At 34.9% G+C, this 22,404-nt stretch overlaps 1 protein-coding gene, 3 long non-coding RNA genes and 1 pseudogene across 4 annotated transcripts; 4 read left to right on the top strand and 1 right to left on the bottom strand.

Annotated features, from left to right (window-relative positions):
* Window positions 1-843: 843 nt before the first annotated feature.
* On the top strand, window positions 844-2,440 carry LOC125212190 (loganic acid O-methyltransferase pseudogene; annotated as a pseudogene).
* Window positions 2,441-2,952: 512 nt separating this feature from the next.
* LOC148930814 (uncharacterized) lies at window positions 2,953-4,191 on the bottom strand. The gene is made up of 3 exons (XR_016136184.1): window positions 4,133-4,191; window positions 3,467-3,619; window positions 2,953-3,360 (listed from the first exon to the last, which is right to left on the bottom strand). It is a non-coding gene; the product is annotated as an uncharacterized LOC148930814 (long non-coding RNA).
* Window positions 4,192-4,762: 571 nt separating this feature from the next.
* LOC148930813 (uncharacterized) lies at window positions 4,763-5,733 on the top strand. Its single transcript, XR_016136723.1, has 2 exons — window positions 4,763-5,128; window positions 5,489-5,733. It is a non-coding gene; the product is annotated as an uncharacterized LOC148930813 (long non-coding RNA).
* A 2,770-nt stretch (window positions 5,734-8,503) lies between these two features.
* On the top strand, window positions 8,504-9,999 carry LOC125212191 (uncharacterized). Its single transcript, XR_007174628.2, has 3 exons — window positions 8,504-8,696; window positions 8,871-9,499; window positions 9,608-9,999. It is a non-coding gene; the product is annotated as an uncharacterized LOC125212191 (long non-coding RNA).
* A 6,618-nt stretch (window positions 10,000-16,617) lies between these two features.
* On the top strand, window positions 16,618-18,275 carry LOC148930812 (loganic acid O-methyltransferase-like). Its single transcript, XM_089066997.1, has 3 exons — window positions 16,618-16,698; window positions 16,955-17,584; window positions 17,883-18,275. Exons 1-3 carry the CDS (start codon window positions 16,618-16,620, stop codon window positions 18,213-18,215), a joined length of 1,044 nt encoding a protein of 347 aa, XP_088923123.1. The 3' UTR covers window positions 18,216-18,275.
* Window positions 18,276-22,404: the final 4,129 nt, after the last annotated feature.

Below are 22,404 nucleotides of genomic sequence, written 5' to 3'. Positions count from 1 at the left end.
ACACTCCAAGCAATATAAGATTTTAATGCATGTGGTTGTCTTCTAAGTATGAAATTGGACAGTTTCTAGGCTTAAATATTAAAAATCTTGGAACAAATAAATAAATTAGTAAGGGATAAAATCATGAAGTGTGTTCAAATTTTGGTACGTCCCATACCCTTTAAGATTGGAAGATACTATCTAAGATTTGTTTTGAGAAAATAGTAATAAATAAATGTCTTACTTTTGTTTCTAAACAAGAGGAAACTAACACATGCACTATTTACCACGTTGTTCACTGATCACTCTTCGTTTTAAACAAAATTGACGCAATATCTCCTAATATTTTCTTAATTTTTTGTGCTTGTCCAATTTTGTAGAGATTGGTGTGTTTATCCTTGGTGTTTGAGGATATAATAAACAAATGTCTTACTTGTATTTCCAGCAACAATTGAGTGATTAATTGTTATAACTTGGATTATTAATGGATATTAGTTTTAAATCCTCACTCACAGCACAAATTATCATATGATCTCAGATTCTCAAATCTATAGAGTATATGGGAAGTGATCAAATACTAACCATCTTAATATGTAGTAATTTGCAAACTAAATTAACACATTATATTAAAAATGTCAACACAGATACATGAATATGTCAACAGAAATATAATTGTGTTGACATGAACAGGTAGCACATTAAGCAAAATGTCAAGATAAATTTGTGTTGACATACTCATGTTTCTGTGTTGACATTTTTAATATAACTGATTTAGTTAGCAAGTAGCACATTAAGATATTTAGCACACTAACGCAACCCGTGTGTATATATACATATATGTTCACCTCTCTACATAGTTTGGTGATGGATTTCAAAGACAATGGACATTTCTCCATGAACGGTGGCGATGGACCTCTCAGCTATGTCAAAAACTCATCCTACCAGGTTTTAAATTAAATCCGCACATCTATTAAATTATTGCATTTATTCATGTGTCCCCATGAAAAAATTAATAACATTTGCGAAACATTTTAATGTTTGCAAGAGAGGAATATTGGAAGCTGCAAAGGCAATCATTGAAGAAGAAATCACCACAAAATTAGACATTTCAACGAATAGCTTCTTCTGCATTGCCGATTTCGGGTGCTCAACCGGAAACAACTCTTTTCCCGCCATGCACACGATCATCGAAGCCATCAAATGGAAATACGAATCCTCAGACCTCAAAACCCCAGACTTCTACGTGTGGTTCAACGACGTCGTCTCCAACGACTTCAACACCCTCTTCCGTTCCCTCCCACCCGACAGGAGCTACGAGGTAGCCGCAATAGCGGGAGACTTCCGCCGCCGCCTTTTCCCGCCGTCGTCCGTCCACTTTGCGTACTCTTCTTGCGCGCTCCACTGGCTGACGGAGGCGCCCAAGGCGGCCGTGGGCCTCAAGTCTTCGGTTTGGATCGGAGGAGAGAGTGAGGAGGCTTATGAAGCTTATGTTAATCAATTTGAGAGGGATTTGGAAGCGTTCTTGAAGTGTAGGGCTGTGGAAATGGTGGAAGGTGGGATTATGGCTCTTTTAATTGCTGCGGTGCCTACCTATTGGGACCCACGAAAAGAGTACACTGTTGCATCGGTAACCGAGCTTCTCAGATCTTCCCTCCTCGATCTGGCCGAAAAGGTCAAATCTACGACTTTCACTTTTTATTCGGAACACTACTATTATTATTCGTAATGATAGTGGATGCAGCTCGGAATGGCGCGAAATCCGTAAATTGGAATTTAGGCATCGGACATCGTTTAAAGGACAAAAAAGACAATTTAATGATTTTCCTAACTTATTTTCGTTTTCTAGTTTTTGTTTTATTTAGCTTAACCTAGGGTTTCCTAGCCGCTTATATATAGCAAATGTCTTTATTTTGAACTCATATTTTGATTATTAGAATATTTTCATTTTTTTCAAAAAATCAGGGTTTCTTTGATTACTTATCCGTTAAGTCATTATCTACCTGCACCAATAATCAATAATAACACACTTTTTAAATTACTATAACAACAATGACTATTTGTTTGAGCTCGAGGTGAGAGTGAGCTTTGGTTTGTTCAGCAAAATTGACAACTATATTGAATTTTGCAGGGAAAACTGAGTAAGGCAAAGTTAGAGACATTCAACCTTCCATTCCACTTTCCTACCACAGAGGATGTGATGGCTATACTACAAAAGAGCAACAATTTTACAATAGAAAGAATGGAGATTCTGAAGAATGGGACATTGCTCAATATCGATGGCCACGTGGCTTGTTTTAGGGCAGCTTTTCAAAATATGTTTACGCATAAGTTTGGAGCTGAAACCATCGATGAAACGTTTGGCCTTTTGAAGAAGAAACTCCAAGCCTCACCAGTTTACGCAAATCCCTCTAATGATAGATCTGTTGTGGTTGTCGCTATCCTCCAACGCAACAATGTTTAGAACATGACCACCGTTTCAAAATAAGAGAGAAAAAAGATTGATGAGTATTTACGACCATTCTTCATGTATAATCGTAGTTCTTGTTATTTGTACGTGTTCATCGCTTTAGCTTTGTCACGACCGCACTTTGCTAGGGATAGCAAAGCCGGGAAGCCGTAACTAGGGGTGGGAGATAAGAAGAGGGGAACATAAACAATGACGGATCCAGAAAACCGAACTCGTGGGGTCGAAAAATAACAAATAATATATAATATAGTATAATATTTAAATAATTATTATATATAATATAATTTAATATTGCATTATTTTTGTCAAAGCAGAGTAATTATTTAATGCCATATCATTTTTTTGAAGATATGAAAAAAATACATCACACAATAATTTAATTTTATTTGTAATTTTACAAATATTATTGTTATTAAACTACAAATAAATATAAAAGTCAAATTAATACGAGTCACACTAAATGAAAATTATTTATAATATTTTATATCATTTTTAAGGATACTTGGTCTGTTAATACAACATTAATTAAATCAAACACACACATGTTAATAGTACTATGGAGTATTTAAGTTTACAACTAAATGCAAGAAACAAAATAATGCCGTATTAAAAAAAAACTCCCTAGGTTTACTAAAACAAAATTACAACTAGCCTTGCGCCGCTTTCTTCTTCGTTATCTTCTTTTCCAAATTTCTGCAAATTTTCTACTTTTTCAATTTTCTCATGAAACTTTATTTCACTTCTCCCCTAATCTATCTTCTTCTAATTCTCTTCCATGGAGATGAATTAGCCATAGCCTGGGGTCAGAGCTGATGCAGAGCTGGGTCGACGGCTAATTTTTGGAGGTACTCGGTGGTATTCATGGACCGGCGGTGGTGTCGGCCGACCCCATCCGACCCCACCTGGGTCCGTCACTGAACAGAAAAGGGGGTAAACAATATCTGAATATCCACTCAGAAATAAAGAGGGAAACAACTTCAAATTAACTCTTGATCACCTGAACTTGAATGGAAATCTTACTCTTCAATAAATAATTATCAGGGTATAGAAGAACAATACGCAGCGGAATGAACACGGTCACATGTATGGAGACATGCGCCTCTGAGAGCCTCTACTTAAAATATAAAGAAAATCATAAACTCTGCTCAGCATTCCCCACCGTCGGTGCTCAACCTGCACATTTAGAAATATATGCAGGCTGAGTATAAAAATACTCAGTGAACACATTGCCGAAATATACATACATAAAATGAAAATGTTATCATGCCATCACAGTAACACTCGAGAGTTTTCTCTTAAAAGGCCCGAGCTTACTAAAATCTTTGTTCGACTACGCAGTCTAAGTTCTTTCTTTCTGTTCGCCATATCTGAACACCAAGTGCCGTGGAGATGGTGCTCTCCCACGGTCACCTACATCTTTCTCCAGCCGGGGAGGTGGCCACCTCCCAACGGCCTCCACTATATCATCTTTGTGCCGTGGAAGGTGGCCACCTTCCACGGTCACCTGTGTACACTAGTCCGAGTAGGGACACCACCCTCACTCGAACCCGAATTCGATTCTTACGTTCCAACCAAACAGATAGGCATAAAACAAATCATTTATGGCAAGACAACATCATTTTCACAAATAACAAAACATAAGTTTATATTTTCATCCACATTAGTATGTAGGATAGAAAAGTTCACCTCGTTCGTTTAATTTCCTTAACTTGATTTTCTCGTTCCGACCTTAACTTGCGGAGATAACCTTTTCAAAAATAAAAACAATAAAACATAAAATACTAATCAGACTTCAAGAATTTCTTAGACTTTAATATGAATGCATGCCTCCTAATTAAAGCCTTTTATCTCGCTTTTCATCTTTCGCATATTTTAGATTATTGGGCGGCTCAAGAATTTCTTAGACTTTAATATGAATGCATGCCTTCTAATTAAAGCATTTTATCTCGCTTTTCATCTTTCGCATATTTTAGATTATTCGGCGGCCGCCCAAGGCGTTGCGTGCGACGCCGGTCTGCCGTTCACGCCCATATTTCTCTGTTGGCGCCTCATAATTTCCACCACAATATCGAAATAAATTCCCCAAAATTATTCAAGCTCACGGTTAAATTATCGCAGTTATTTCCCTTCGCATTTATATTTATTTTGTACTTGGAAAAAGATTATTCGTAGTTCGCAATTTAATCCGGGACTTAATTTAATAATTCCCCCTGATTTAAATTAATTTATTGGCCCAAAGAATTATTAAAGGTCCAAGACTTAATTATTTTACTTGGCCCACCTTATTTCTCCACAATTAAAAGAATTGAGCCCAAACACCCAAAGCCAAGGAAGGAGGCCCAAATTTAATTGTATACTCCCATCCTCAACACCACACGGTCAACCCCTCTCTCTCTCTCATCCGCCGCCACGTCGGTCCTGCCTCATCCCCCGGCCATCGCCGCTGTCCCTGCTTCTCGCTGACGCGGGGCCTCTTCGGGCGCTCGCGGGGCAGCAGTAGCGCCGTCCGCCACTTCTCCTGCTGCTCGCTGTGTCGCTCCCGTTGGCACTTGAGACGGCCAAAGCCACCGCTGCTGCTGTGTCTCCGTCGTTGTTCGACCGTGGACAGGACAGTGGTTCTCCGGCGCGGTGAGCTGTTGTGCTGTTGGTCCGTCGCCGGGCAGCCACATCCCATATCTAAAAGCTAAGTTCTTTCTTTATATTTTAGTGAACTTCTATCTAGATTTTGATTAACAAGAAGAAAGCTTTAAATTCATAGTTGAAGTTGCTCTTGTGGTTAGGAAACTGGTTAGGAAACTTCTTATGCGATTGTTGCTTCTAAAAATTAAAATTGTCTATTAGATGATGATGCTTGAAATAAAAGAAGTGGGACTGGTGATTACCAGGAGCTGGAATTGAATTTGCTTTTAAGAAAGGAACTTTCTTTACTCTCATATCTCTAATTCTTGATCTCTAGCCATTTGATGAAACAAAATTGATGAAGGAAAATTGTGGACAAAGCATATATTGTTAGGACTCTTTGTGATTAAGTTTTTGATTTAGTGTGCAGGAGGTGATTGTAATCTAAGCATGAGGTGGAGGATAGCTACGTACGTGGCTTGATGTGGGGAAAGTAATCAAGCATGAAGGAGGTGGTGGAGATCTATCTTTATAAATTGGTGTTGGACCTTTTTGGGCTCCAAAGAAGAAATAATTTTAGTGATTTGGATTTTAGAGAGTGGACTCTTAAAATGATGAAATTATCTTTTTTTTATGCCCACAAGAAATAAATTCTTTTATTTCTATTATATTTTATTTCTTGAATTTAAATTTATTACATAAAATTTATAGTTAGTACTTTAGGGGCATGCTAAGTACTAAGCATGATTCACGACATTTTTTGATCGATTGTAAACGTCTAATACTCTTTTAATTTTCGAAAAAGGATTGAAGATTAAACAAGAAAAAAATAAAAATTCGGATACTCATTTAACGTCTTTTTAAGATCAACTAAAAAGATAGGAAAGAAAAAGATAGGAAAGATTCAGGATGTTACAAGCTTATAGTCTAAAATTCTCATAGTTTACACATTTTCTTGTCAAAGTCAGAATCAGTCTCTTACAAAATTCAACGCTTAACATTTATTTCTCTTGGTATTTTGTGTTCATGGGTTCATTGAATGTGTTAGAGTGTTTAATCTGACAATTGTCGATCGCAAGTTAATTGGTAGAAGGAAGATAGCTAATATAGCTTTTGGTCCATGTTTATAAATTATTTCACATAACAAAAATGTCCAATTATTACACATTGATTTTTCATCGTGTTTTGTGTAAGATATCTTTTCTATATCCAAAATATTATCCGGATGTCATTTTTCCAAAAAAAATAAAAAATATATACTCCATGTATAATTATTTGTATAATTATACTGATGAGTTCCATGTGCCACCGGTATATGAGATCAGAAGGTATAGTATTTAATTTTGAATGATGGAGATATAGGAGTAGACAGTAGTATTTAATTCTGAATAATGGATTCATGTAGCATTGTATAATACCAACAAACAAATATATGTTCTGTGCTGGAAATTTATATTAGAATTTTTTTTAACTGTAAAATGATGTAATCAATTATGTCATTAGTGTAACACACACAATTTATAGCATAAAAGTTTATTCGATAATTTAATGATAAATTTAACAACATCGCTATTTCCATATTTTCAAGCCAAAAAGTTCTAGATAATATGTCGGATATGTTCATATATTTTCGAAAATAGTCAAATGCATATGAATTGAACATGATGTTACAAATAGCTGATATGTTTTGTGTTGAAAACTAATATATTTCAATGATATAAAATATATTTATTTTTTATCTGAACATATGCAATTGGAATTTTTTTTAGATTCCTCATAAAGTTACAATTAATTTGGTAGTACTATATTTTATGTGAAAAAATTGTTTAAATTGAGAAAGTTACGCTATACTGTACTTACTATAAAATAGTGCTATTATTTTTTTTTTTTTTAAAAAGAGAAAGTGGTTACGAACTGTTTGTAACGTTAGTTGCATTTTACTCCAATATTATCCTTGAAGTAGATTGATATTTAAAAAGAATCATTAGTTTGAATCATAATTAATTAAATGTCACGTGACACGTGCATAATCCGTTGGATTAGATATCCCAACGGATGAGAATAGTTCCTAGTTGAACACCAATCTCATATGGTCTATATATAGATATATGATTCACGGGGTGTGATCAAATACTAACTAAGTTATGGTAATAACTAATAACTAATATCAATTTTGTATGTTAAAAACATCTACACAAAGACATAAATTTATCAATCTTCTTGTGCTGATAAACTTATGTTTTGTGTTGATATTTTAAATTTACATATTGTATTGATATAATTATGTCTTTGTGTTGATAATTTTAATACACAATATTGAAAATTATTAGTTATTACTGTAAATTAGTTAGCACACTAACACAACCTCTCTACATATATACTCACCTCTCTACATATACACTCAAGTTGTGAGACGGAACACAATTTGACCATTATGATATTACATCAGTTTGTCATTTTATAAATGATGGATGACACTTTCAATGGTTGGCAATTAGGTCATTCTTAGGCTAAGGTGAACAATCACAATGTATTCGTTAGATATCTTTATCAAGGGTGGTAAATTAGGTCACTCTTTAGCTTAGAGGAACGACTACTCTTCTAAGCACCACATATTCATCATATTTGATGGACATGACTAATCATGATTTAAGTAATCATTGTATTTGTAAACCTTGGATTATAATGAATACCGCCTCCGACCAAAAAAATAGACTAGTTTTGTCATTTTGGACCATTTAGCGTTCATCAAAATTAGACTAATTCTATAAATGGAAAGTTTTAAATCAATGCTAAACCTACACATCCATCTAAATATGCACCCAACAATTCACTAACACTACTTCCACCACATTTTCTCTCAATCTCTCTTACTTAACCAATGGTACATTAAAACTCGTGCCGTTTTCAACTTTGTATATTTTTTATGGAAGGATGGAGTATTTGTTTTCAATTCTCACTCAGAATATATATGGTTTATGATGCATAACTAATTCTTAATGTCGACCCGTCCAACTAAATATAGGTCATTATTAGACAACACATAGTTCATTTTAAAATTGTTGTAGTTCAGTCTTTCTGTAATGAAATGAAGTAAAACAATCAAATAATAAAGTTTGTATAAAATGAAGTAAAACGATCTAAAAATGAAATATATCATTTTGCTTGATTTATTTTATCCACTAGATCAGAAAAATGGATGACTGAGATTTGGTCTCTAGTTAAGTCCTTTAAAAGAAAAATATATATTCAAATTTTTTATTTAAACAGATGCAATAAGGATTTTTTTTAAACTCCCCATAAAATTAAATTTAATTCGACATATTTTATGTGAAAAAAATAGTTTCAATCGAGAAAATTATGTGATATGCAATGGATTAGAATAGTTCCTAATTCTCATTTAAAAGAAAGGCTCTTATTTGATTACAACTCTCTATAGACATTCATATGTATAATACATGTAAATGATACGCTATGTGAACACCATTCTCATATTGTCTATATATAGATAGACATAAGATTCACACCTATCAACATATGTAGTTTCTTGATGGATTCCAAAGATGATGCGTATTTTTCCATGAATGGTGGCGATGGAAATCACAGCTATGCCAAAAACTCAACCTACCAGGTACACATCTATGACTCTCATAATTTAACAATTGCATCATATTCTGATTTGATCTATAATCATCCATTCATAAATTAACATAGGAATCAAGATTAATTACAGAATATTTTAGGACAGTTTGGTAGAATAGATAACTCACCTATCATAGTGTTCTTATCATGTTTTGTTTCAAAGAGAGGACTATTCGACGCTGCAACGGAAATCATCGAAGAAGAAATCGCCACAAAGTTAGAGATTCCAACTTCAAGCAAGCACTTATGAATTGCCGATTTCGGGTGCTCAACCGGCAGCAACTCTTTTCCGGCCATGCACACGATCATCGAAGCCATCAAACAAAAATACAAATCCTCATACCTCAAAACCCCAGAATTCTATGTTTGCTTCAACGACGTCTTCTCCAACGATTTCAACACCCTCTTCAGCTCACTCCCACCCGACAGGGGCTATGATGTTGCCGTTTTGCCCGGAGACTTCCACCGCCGTCTACTCCCGCCATCGTCCATCCATTTCGCGTACTCTGCTTGCTCGCTCCACTGGCTGACGGAGGTACCCAAGGTGGTCGAGGGCCTCAAGTCTCCGCCTCGGAGCGGAGGAGAGAGGGAGGAGGTTTATGAAGCTTATTTGGGGCAATTTGAGAGGGATTTGAAATCATTCTTGAAATGTAGGGCTTTGGAAATGGTGGAAGGTGGGATTATGTCTCTTCTTATTCCGGAGTGCCTACTTATTGGGACCCACAAAAAGAGTTTACCAATGTGTCTTTGGCCGAACTTCTCAGATCTTCCCTCCTCGATCTGACCAAAAAGGTCAAATTTACGTATTTCGATTTTTATTTAGAACATACATTTACTTTTATTTATAACAACAATTATTTTTAATTAATTTGGTGAAATTAATGACTATAACTTTTGCAGGAAAGACTGAGTGAGACAAAATTAGTGAAATTCAACCTTCCGTACTTCTTTCCTACCCAAAAGAGGTGAGGGCTGTCTTGGAAAGGAGCAAGAGTTTTAGCATAGAAAGAATGGAAATTTTGAAGAGTGGGGCACTGCTCAGTATTGATGGCTACGTGGCATGTTTCAGGGCCGCTCATGAAAACATGTTTTCACATAAGTTTGGAGCTGAAAATGTCGATAAAATTTTCTAATGTTAAAGAAGAAACTCCAAACTTTTCCTGTTTACGCAAATCCTTCTAATGATAAATCTATTGTGGTTGTTGCTATCCTCAAGCACAACAATGTTTAGTACTTTGTTAAATTTATTGTTATTACATCATTAATTCTACTGTATCACAAACCATTAGCTATCTCTTGATCTCAGCATCTTAAGTTTGCATTTTAGGAATACTTTATAGCTAGGTTCTCAACTCGATATAAAGTCCACGGTACCTATGAATATGAGGTGCTTCTACTCAGGAGGAAAGTCTTTTCATATTTGAGGAAAGTCTTTTCATATTTGATTGTCAGTGGCCACATGGCATGTAGCCATCGGCTGCCTCAAATGTGTGTTTTGCATGGATGGATGTAGAAGCACACGTGTTCGAGACAACCCAGTGATGGAACCACCGTTCCAAAGGGGGCTTGGCCGGTGCGAGAACCAGAATCCCCTCGCCATGGCTGCCCTCTGCCGAGTCGCAAACCGATAGTGCGAATCTATTAGACCATTGAACTTATTAGTTTTGGGCCATTAATATTCCTATTGTTGGGCTTACTTGTTCTATAATGAAGTGCTTGCATCTGATAAAGCCCAAATATCCAATCCAGATTTTCTAAGTTTCAGAAAAAAATTGTGACTTTAAAAACACATTACATTACAATTTTAGATCAAAACGTCCACGATTAGAGTCTCATTTCCATTTTATTCCGTCCGCAAATAGGAGTTCTGATTCAAATTTACTATAAATAATAATAGTTTTTACGTCCACTAATTTTTTCTACCCACTTTTTCTTAACATTTCTTAAAATCCGCGCTGGAAAGAAATGATACACCTAATGACGAAGGGAGGGAGTAGAAATTAGCAACCTAGCATACTAGCAACTTGTGGCATACTATAAAATTATGTTTCTTATGCAAATACTCTCTTTGTCCCACCTTAGCATACTAGCAACTTGTAGTTAATAAATTTATTGATACAGGAACAAAATTATCTAAAAATTCTTGTTGTTATGATTATAGTTATGCAGATAAAATTTTTAAAAATTAAGGAATGATTCAAGTTCAAGTGTTCTGAGTCCGATTAGTGATATAGCTATACAGTCGAGTTATCCAATATTGAAGATTTGTGAGAGTATTTTCTTCAATGAAATTTACACGACAAATTTAAGAAGTAGAACGGGAGAAGATTATATAAATGATAGAGCGTGTGATTTGTATGTTAGATGAAATTTCTTTGAAAAAATGAAAATGAGATTGTTCTTCTTCAAAAGATTATGGTGATTCGTCAAAATTCCACTAGTTAGCTGTATTTTCACTATTTACTTTAGTTTTCTTTTTCCACATTCGCTGTCCATCATTAAGTACTCACTGCGGTCCTATTAGATGTGTCATATTTGACCAGTGCCCGGTTTAACAAATTATTTGACTTTGTTAGTAAATTGAACAAAAAATAATAATAAAATATGGATCCTACTTTTATATACTCCCTCTGTCCCATTATAAATGAAATGTTTTCCTTTTTAGTCTATCCCATTGAAAATGAAACGTTTCTAGAAATGGAAATAATATTCTCTCTACTTTTTATTCTCTCTTACTTTACTCTCTCTTCATTCACTCACAAAACAAGACTACATAAAATTTCGTGCCGAAAAGCAAATGTTTCATATTTAATGGGACAGAGGGAGTATTAGTTTTATAATAAAATGTGAGTGAAAATGCATTAGTAGAATGTAGGGTCTACTACTAAAAATGAAAAAAAAAGTGAAATATGACTTTAATTGGGACCATCAAAATAAGGGAATATGAGTCATTTAATTGGGACCGGAGGGAATATCTCATAGTTTTTTTTTTCCTCCGCAATTAAATGTTTCATTTCACTTTTATTATATTTGATAAGTGTTCCCTATATTCCATCAACTCATTTCACTTGCATTTCATTATAAAATGAATGTATAAAAGTACAACTCACGTTTTACTAATTTTTTCTACTCACTTTTTTTTATAAAGCAAACAAGACAATTAAAATCTGCACTAGTCAGATATGAGTCATTTAATCATGGAGGGAGTAGAATTAAATTTACATTTTGATTAAGCTTGGTCTATACATCTCTTTAGATTTCTTAGTCAATTTTTTTTTTTTTTTTTCTTAGTCAATTTTAGGTCTAAGTCTTAGTTAGAAAGCAACACATATAAGAGATATTATAAAGTTATTTGAGCTGAAACCTTACTTCAATCTTCAAGAGATTTGGTAGATAAACTATTGTCAATTACCAAGTCGAATAATTATATTAACACGATACGGATATAGGAATGAAAATAGAATGGAGAAATCAAATATTGAACTAATCATAAATAAAAATATACCAACTTAATTAATTCCAAGAAACAGCGAATTATACAAGTGCTTTCTCTCAGAGCTAGTTTTTTCTTCAAAATGCTGTATAACTTAATCTTGGATAAATATGGAGTATGTAATTAGATACGAATATTTAGTTTGATTTAACTTTCCTAATGAATATATTTATTTAAAGTATAAATTATAATTATAAAAATATTACTAACATAGAGACGTTATGTGTAACATCTCGGAATTTAGAACCCTAATTTTAGAGCCCTAGAATTTATTGTTGATGACGTGGAATCGAGAATGCATTTATTTCATGAGATGATATGGTCGAATTGAGTTTAGGGTTTGTGTTGAAAGTTTGAAAAGTCAAACTATTTGATTTAATGATGTGACATGTGATATATTAAGTTATGAGATTATGTGGCAAATTATTTGTTTAAGGGTGAGTGAGAATATTAGAGAAAATTTCCATAAATACTTGTCACCCTAATTCTTGTAATTTTCGAACCCTAGACCCCCTTTGAAGAGAAATTCTATTTCTTCCGGAATTGATTTAATCCTTGGGATATTTATCCAAATTAAAATCCAAGAGCCAATTATTTCCTTATTTTAAAAGAGGAAAATCGAGCCCTTATTTTTCCTAGGTGATTTTCGAAAATCACCCATGTAGGGAAGGAAATATTATTTTGCTTATTTAATTGATCCCTTATTTGATTTCCTTCCATACCTAGAATTTAAATATTCTACCAAATCTTTCCATACTTCAAGAGATTTTGCCTTACTTTATTCTAGGCAATATTTAAAGAAAACCATGCCTTATTTAAATAGGCATAGGGACGCCTATTACCATCCCGAGTTGGGAGAATCCTTATTTTATTTTGCTCCGTGATATTTTATTCTACTCCGTAAAATATATTCAAGACAAAATCTTGGCTAAATAAATAGCCTAATTTTCGAAACCTATGAGATTTGCCCTAGGATCTATTTTTGTTAATTCTTCTTCCCTACTTCACAATATTATTTTATTTAATTGGGGAGAATGAGATCTTACTAAATATTCTATTCTAATTACCTAAAGATCTTGTTGGACTCTATAAATAAGAACCAAAACCCCAACCCTAGACCCCAAATTTTCGGCCCCCACCTTTCCTCTCTCTCTCAAATTTTCTTCTTCTACTCTCCAATATTTTGCTATCTTTTGGAGAAGAATTTGAAGTTTAGTCCAAGAACTTTGAAGAATCAAGGCTAATACTTGTTTTCTACCGATCGTTTTTCTCAAAAAGGTATTTTTGTTTAAGAGTTATGCTTTTTCTTCTTCTACTTCTTCTTTCTCTTCTTCTAACCGATTAATCGGTCTTCTTGAACCCTCATGCATCTTGGTTGAGTGAAAGAGGGATAAAAAGGGATGTGGGAACATGTATGTGTGTGTGCCGTGTATGTGTGTGTGTGTATGCGACGTGTGTGTGTGTAGTGTTTGTATGGTGTGTGTTTGATGGTTAAATAATCTTGTGTGATAAACATGATCTTGATTAATTAGTAATGATAAGATAAATCGTTGGGAAGAGGGAAAAGTAATGAGACATGCATGAGTAAGAGTAGTATTGAACCAAATTTGTGATATGTGCCTATGTGATTAAAAAGGTGAAACTTTGGTTGCGAAGCCGGATAACGAAAAAGCGAAACTACTTGAAAACTAAGCAGTCGAGGTGGGCTTTACTCTTACTACTCTCTTTTATTTTGTCAAAAATATTGATTGGTGTTATAAGGGTGGTTTAACTGTTATGTCATGCCTATGTCTGTTTTATTGTGATATTGTGCGTCTGATGCCTAGTTTGTGAGTTCGCTCCATTGGGCTAGGGCTATGGATATGTTAATACGAATTCGGGTCTGAGTATGGGCCGCAAGCCCTACCAGGCTGTGTACACGATGGGATCGAGAGCCGTCCTTGCTAGTCGGCCGGTCTCGTGGGCGAAAAGTGTGGCCACACTTTCGTCGCACCATGGAATGATTGTGATTGTTATTTTGATGAGGAAAATGAGGAGTTATTTTGACTGGCCAGTCTATAGAAAATATATTTTGTGATACTCGTGATATATCTTTTATAACTGCTTAAAACTCGAGTTCACTTGGTAAGGATGGCATAACTTATAAAATGTTTTGGCAACGAGCTCACTGAGTATTTCAAAATACTCAGCCCTGCATGTGTTTTCCTTATGTGCAGGTTGAATGATGACGAGCGATGGCGGGTGTTGAGCAGATTAATTAATTAATATGGATATGTTGAACTTCAAGCGTAGTTGTGTTTCATACATAGCTATACTTTCTCTTGGTCGCTTTCCGCTAAATTTTGATACACTTTAGAATTTCTTTTGGAATATTTGCATCTTGCCTTCGGTTTGAGGCCTTAGCCTTTTTCTTGTGACTTTGTCTTGGATATTATGTCGTACTCTTAAGATATTTTGATCGTCATTTATGATATATTCTTTCCTTTAAACTACTAGCTTAAGTTGTTGCATTAAATACTCTGATATTCCTTCTAATTCTTTTGGTCAGTACTCTTTAAATGAAACCCTAGCCTATGTTTACTTCTTTTGAGTCGATTTTGGGTAGTAGCCGCCGCATTTATTGTACTTTTGGAGGGCAGGCTGTACATTATGACTCAAAATTATTTCTCATAACAAAAATGTCCAATTATTTCACATTGATTCTTCATCGTGTTTTCTGTAAGATATCGTATCTATATATATCTAAAAAAATTTATCCGGATGTCTTTTTTCCGAAAAAAGCATATACTCCATGTATAATATTTGTATTATTATACTGATGATTTCCATGTGCCACGGTATACGAGATCAGAAGGGATATAGTATTTTATTTTGAATGATGGTGATATAGGAGTAGTATTTAATTTTGAATGATAGATCCATGTAGCATTGTATAATACCAACAAACAAAAATATGTTCTGTGCTGGAAAATGATATATTTTATATTGTAAACTGATATATTCAATTATGTCATTAGTGTACACAATTTATAACATGAAAAATTTAACAAATTAAAAATAATTTTACAAGGAATCTAACAATATCCTTATTTCATATTTTCGAATCAATAAATTCTAGTAATAATATTTTGTATCATGTTCATATATTTTCTAAAATAGTCAAATGCATATGAATTGATATTTGATGCTACATATAGTCGATACGTTTTGCGTTGAAACTCGATATATTTTGCATTGTAAACCGATAGGCTCTTTGAAAGGGAGCAAACCATATCCCACATCGGAGAATGAACAAGACTTGCAAGTGTATAAATGGGCTACCCCTACTCTATTAGTATGAGGCCTTTTGGGGAGTACCCCAAGAGCAAAACCGTGAGGGCTTTGCCCAAAGCGGACAATATCATACTAATGTGGAGTTCGGGGTGTGCGCCACCGAGACCTAACAGTGGTATCAGAGCCCTGGTTCAGGGCTGGGCCTGTGTGGCTCGGGGTTCGATGGTTGCGCTTGCAAGTTCTCCGATGTGACGAGCTCGACCAAGACCTATGGTGACCTGGTAACCTGTAACATGGGGTAGACATGTGGTCTGTGGTCTGGTGGTCTTGGTTTGAGGGGAGGATTGAAAGGGAGCAAACCATATCCCACATCGGAGAATGAACAAGACTTGCAAGTGTATAAATGGGCTACCCCTACTCCATTAGTATGAGGCCTTTTGGGGAGTACCCCAAAAGCAAAACCGTGAGGGCTTTGCCCAAAGCAGACAATATCATACTAATATGGAGTTCGGGTGTGCGCCACCGAGACCTAACAGCTCTAATTATACGATTAATTTGATATATTTTTTGTGAAAGTATATACTCCCTCCGTCCACGAAAATTTGTCCCAGTTTTCCATTTCCGTCCGTCCCCCAAAATTTGTCTCATTTCACTTTTACCATTTTTGGTAGTGGACCCCATATTCCACTAACTCATTCCTACTCATATTTTATTATAAAACTAATATATAAAAGTAGGACCCACAATCCACTAACTTTTTCAATTCACTTTCCATTATATTTCTTAAAACCCGTGCCCGGTCAAACCGGGACGAATTTTCGTGGACGGAGGGAGTACAAAGTAGTAAAATATTGTTTAAGTACAAAGAAAGTGGTTACTAATTATTAATTGCATTTTACCATTTAATCCTGAACTGATAATCTTGTATAGATTGATATTTAGAAGAATCATTAGTTAGAGATCATAAATAATTAAAAGTCACGTGACATGTGTATAATCCGTTAGATTCGATATCCAATGGATGAGAATAGTTCCTAGTTCTCATTTTTAATAAAAACCTCTTTATTTGATTACAACTCTTTTTCATATGGTCTATATAAATACATATATGATTCACTCATCTCTCTACACATATAGTTTGGTGATGGATTCCAAAGATGATGCATATTTTTCCATGTATGGTGGCGATGGAAATCACAGCTATGCCAAAAACTCAACTTACCAGGTACACATGACTCATCTATTGCTATCATCATTTAACTACTGCATGCATCATATTTTGATATGATCTATAATAATCCATTCACAAATTAACATAGGAATAAACATTTTGGGAATACTTTAGTACAGTTTGAAAAAACAGATAACTCATCTATCATCGAGTAATATGACATTTTTATTTATAGAATTTCATTCCTGGATGAGTTATAGCACTACCAAACATGCGCTTAAATGAGTTCTTATAATGTTTTGTCTCTAAGAGAGGAATATTGGACGCTGCAACGGAAATCATCGAAGAAGAAATCGCCACAAAATTAGAGATTCCAACTTCAAGCAAGCACTTCTGCATTGCCGATTTCGGGTGCTCAACCGGCGGCAACTCTTTTCCGGCCATGCACACGATCATCGAAGCTGTAAAACGCAAATACGAATCCACCAACCACAAAACCCCAGAATTCTACGTCTGCTTCAACGACGTCGTCTCCAACGATTTCAACACCCTCTTCAGCTCCTTCCCACCCAACAGGGGCTATGAGGTTGCCGCAGTGCCCGGAGACTTCCACCGCCGTCTTCTCCCGCCATCGTCCATCCACTTCGCGTACTCTTCTTGCTCGCTCCACTGGCTGACGGAGGCGCCTAAGGCAACGGAGGGCCTCAAGTCTTTGTTTTGGAGCGGAGGAGAGAAAGAGGAGGTTTATGAATCTTATTTGGGGCAATTTGAGAGGGATTTGGAATCATTCTTGAAATGTAGGGCTGTGGAAATGGTGGAAGGTGGGATTATGGCACTTCTTATTGCCGGAGTGCCGGACTCGTGGGACCCACAAAGAGAGTTTACCGGTGCGTCTGTGGCCGAACTTCTCAGAGCTTCCCTCCTCGAACTAGCCAAAAAGGTCAAATCTACATATTTCGATTTTTATTTGGAACACATTGTTACTTTTGTTCATAACAACTACTCCCTCCGTACCAACTTAATTTTCACACTTCGTAGGTCCCACATTCCAGTAACTCACTTTACTCACATTTTATTATAAAACCAATATAAAAAAATGGGTCTCACATTCCACTAACTTTTCCAACCCACTTTTCTTTACATTTTCTTAAAATCCGTGCCCACTCCAAGAGTGATAATTAAGTTGGAACGGAGGGAGTATTATTTTTAATTAATTACGATTAAATTAACTTTTGCAGGGAAGACTGAGTGAGACAAAGTTAGAGAAATTCAACCTTCCACACTTCTTTCCCACGCCAGAGGAGGTGAGGGTTGTGTTGGATAAGAGCAAGAGTTTTAGCATAGAAAGAATGGAGATTTTGAAGGGCAGGACATTGCTCGATATTGATGGCTACGTGGCATGTTTTAGGGCCGCTCATCAAAACATGTTTACGCATAAGTTTAGAGCTGAAACCATCGATGAAACTTTCGATCTTTTGAAGAAGAAACTCCAAACTTTTCCTGTTTTCGCAAATCCTTATAATGATAGGTCAAATGTGATTGTTGCCATCCTCAAGCACAACAATGTTTAGTACTTGGTCAACGTTATTGTTGCATCAATAACTGTATCACAAAGCATTCTTTATTCCCCATCTCTAGATCTCAATTTTTTATGTTGTATTTTAGGAGCATTTTATTGTTCGGTTCTCGACAAAATATAAAGTTCGTTGATGCCTATGAATATGATGTGTTTCTACTCGATAGGAGGAAAGTCTTTTCTTCTTTGATTTTCAGTGGCTAGATGGACCATCTACTCAATGTGTGCTTCAGCTTGAGCTTGGCCGGTGCCAGAATCAAAATCCCCTCGTCATGGCCGCCCTCCACCCCGAATGGCCTGATCCCTATGCAAACCGAAAGTGCGAAGAAGACCATTGAATTTATTAGTTTTGGGCCATTACTATTATGATTTTTGGTTATATGTATAATGAAGTCCTTGAGTCCAATGAAGCCCAAATGCCCAATTCATATTCTCCAAAGTTTCAGAAAAATTTGTAACTTTAAAAACACATTACAATTGTAGATTAAAATTACGTAACATGCAGGCATCTAGTCGATCAAGTTATATATATAGAAATTAGCAACCTATAGCATACTAGCAACTTGTGGCATACTATAAAATTATGTTTCTTACGCAAATAGTAGTCAATAAATTTATTACTCCTAATATAGGAACGAATATTATCTAACATTTAACGTCTCATTAAATTTGTATTGACATTATATGTAAAACTGAATATTTTAATACTATTATGTTATTAGGGGAGTGATCAATTGCTAACTCATCATTTAATTGCTAACTACAACTAATTTAAGGCCATAGAATTTTAGAAAACGTGTGGTCTACAATTTGCCACGTGTAATTTTCATTTTTATTAATTAAATCGAAAAAGATAAAAAAAAAACTCCAAATTAGGGTTTTGGATGAAAATGTCAATATGTTGTTCCGAAAATATCAACATAATGCTTCGAGAATGTCAACACAATGCTTTAAGAATGTTAACTCATTGCTTATATTGACATTCTACATGTATTATATTGACATATTTTATATGGTATGTTGACATTTCTGCTTGTACGAAAAAATTAAAAATTTTCAAAATTTTTTCAAATTTTGACGTCGGAACATATGCATGTATGATATCGTTGGAATCCTTATGAAATTATCTTTAATTTGATATATGTTATATGAATTTCAAGTTTTGGGATTTCTTTTAAAAGTTAGTTATAACTAAACATGTAGTTAATTGACATTAATACCCTTATTGATATTTTTTAGAATTAATCATATGACCTTATTGACATTTATGGATTAATGATCTAAGCCCTTAATTTGAATATCTAATGGTTATTATTTAGTTATAGTCAACAATTAAGTTATGAGTTAGCAATATAACACTCCCCTATGTTTTTAAATTTCAGCATCGCCTTATTTAACTTTTCGATTCCGTCACTGGGACAATGGCACCACTGTGTTTAGGCGTTGCGCATGCAAATGCGTGCTTCGGGCACCTCGTGATCACTGTAGATACCTTCAGTAGGCATTATTAATCATGTGTAGATTGTTTTTGGCTCAAAATTTAAAGTTGCGTAGCATGATAAAATACCTAAAGCTGTCCACAAATTCTTTTGCATGTGCTCTTACGTTATGACAAAAAGTGATGGGGCCATATTATTAATTTTATGTCTGGGTGTATTGTACGACGTTGTTCTGCATATTAATGAAGTGCAATACTTTTCATTTTATTTCATTGACAAAGAAACGTGCAATACTTTTCTTTTTATTTTGTTGACAAGTAAATGTGCATAGAAAGAATGGAGATTTTGAAGAGTGGGGCATTGACAAGTAAATGTGCATAGAAAGAATGGAGATTTTGAAGAGTGGGGCATTGCTCAGTACTGATGGCTACGTGGCATGTTTCGGGGCCGCTCATGAAAAACATGTTTTCACATAAGTTTGAAGCTGAAACTGTCAATGAAACTTTCGATCTTTTGAAGAAGAAACTCCAGACTTTTCTTGTTTTCGCCATTCCTAGTAATGATAAATCTATTGTGGTTGTTGCTATCCTCAAGCACAGCAATGTTTGGTACTTTGTCAACGTTATTGTTGCATCAATAATTCTAATATATCACAAAGTATTTTTTATTCCCCATCTCTAGATCTCAATATTTTATGTTGTATTTTAGAGCATTTTATTGTTCGGTTCTCAACAAAATATAAAGTTCCTTGATGCTTATGAATATGATGTGTTTCTATTCGATAGGAGGAAAGTCTTTTCATCTTTGATTTTCAGTAGCTACAGCCTACATGGACCATCTATTTCAAATGTGTGCTTTGCATCTTTGCATGCATGGGCCATCTAAGGCCAAGCCACCGCTTCAGTAAGAGCTTCGCCAGTGCCGGAATCAGAATCCCCTCGCCATGGCCGCCCTCCACCCCGAATGGCCCGATCCCTATGCAAACCGAAAGTGCGAAGAAGACCATTGAACTTATTAGTTTTGGGCCATTAATATTCGTATTGTTGGCTTGCTTGTGCTATTATGATTTTTGGTTATACGTATAACGAAGTCCATGAGTCCAATGAAGCCCAAATATCCAATTCATATTTTCCAAGTTTCCGAAAAATTTGTAACTTTAAAAACACATTAAAATTGTAGATAAAAATTACTCCCTCCGTCCCACATAATTTGACTCAATATTCCATTTTTGGTCGTACCACATAATTTGTCTAATTTCACATTTACCATTTTTGGTAGTGGGCCCATATTTCACTAATTCATTCCTACTCACATTTTATTATAAAACTAATACTTTAACAGTAGGACTCACATCCCATCAACTTTTTCAACTCACTTTCTATTAGATTTCTTAAAACTCATGCCGGGTCAAAATGTCCCAAATTATGTGGGACGGAGGGAGTACGTAACAGACATCTAGTCGAGTTACATAGAAATTAGCAACCTATAGCATACTATTACTAGCAACTTGTGGCATACTATAAAATTATGTTTCTTATGCAAATAGTAGTCAATATATTTATTAATGTAGCAACGAATATTATCTAACATTTAACGTCTCATTAAATTTGTATTGACATTATATGTAAAATTAAATATTTTAATAGTATTATGTTTTTAAATTTCAGCATCGCCTTATTTAACTTTTTGATCCCATCACTGGGAGAATGGAACCACTGTGCTTAGGCATTGCGCACGCAAATGCGTGCTTCGGGCACCTCGTGAGTTCTGTAGATACCTTCAATAGTCATTATTAATCATGTGTAGATTGTGTTTGGCTCAAAATTTAAAGTTGCGTAGCAAGATAAAATACCTAAAGCTGTCCACAAATTCTTTTGCATGTGCTCTTATTGACAAAAGTGATGGGGCCATATTATTAATGTTATGTCTTGGTGTATTGTACGACGTTGTTCTGCATATTAATGAAGTGCAATACTTTTCATTTTATTTCATTGACAAAGAAACGTGCAATACTTTTCTTTTTATTTCTTTGAAAATTAAACGTGCAATATTTTGTGGAAAATATATTGGTTGATAACTTGATTGGATATTGTGAACTTAACGGATCGGTTCACGCCCTCATAAAACGTGTAATGCATTTTTTCGTTTTATTTCCTTGACATAAAAACGTAAATATTTAACCCAAGGGGTGTGGTCGAGGGGCATGGGACTCGTCCATCCTTAACTAAATGGTCAGGGGATCGATCCATGTCTTTGGGTGTGGAGCAGCTTTAAATCATTGGGCCAGCTGTCCCACCCATTGAGGTGTTTACAAATCAGCGCGGGGAATAGTCACTGGGTCCGCCGGTGGATACCCTTGGTAATTAAAAAAAAATGTGAAATATTTTGTGAATTATATATTGGTAGATTGGGTATTGTAAATGACGCATATTCTCTTTGTATAGTATAATTTTAGTTATGAATAACACATATTACGAATAAAATAAGTAAGTAAGACAGTTATAGTAAAAAACAAACAAATATTGTTAGTGGAACTTATTTCATTAAAGAGAGACACTTAAGATGATTAACTACTTTTTGTTATGATCCGACATATAAAAACAAGACTATTAGTTATATGCAGGAAGAAAATATATTTTTACTTTTAACCTTTTGATATATATATATATATATATATATATATATATATATATAGGGGAGCACTAGGGTGCCCCCTTATTTAGAGTCACAACGTACATCCAATCT

This window comes from Salvia hispanica, chromosome 3 (assembly GCF_029641045.1).
Source record: "Salvia hispanica isolate PSC_SH4W2 chromosome 3, Shi_PSC_v1, whole genome shotgun sequence".
Lineage (NCBI taxonomy): Eukaryota > Viridiplantae > Streptophyta > Magnoliopsida > Lamiales > Lamiaceae > Salvia > Salvia hispanica.
Note: the sequence above shows the minus strand (reverse complement) of the source record. Positions and strands in the feature narration are given on the sequence as shown.

Coding starts and splice junctions, on each gene's coding strand:
- LOC148930812 (XM_089066997.1), top strand. CDS start 16,618: ATGGATTCCAAAGATGATGCATATTTTTCCATGTATGGTGGCGATGGA. Junction 16,699..16,954: donor CCAAAAACTCAACTTACCAG/GTACACATGACT, acceptor TTTGTCTCTAAG/AGAGGAATATTGGACGCTGC. Junction 17,585..17,882: donor TCCTCGAACTAGCCAAAAAG/GTCAAATCTACA, acceptor TAACTTTTGCAG/GGAAGACTGAGTGAGACAAA.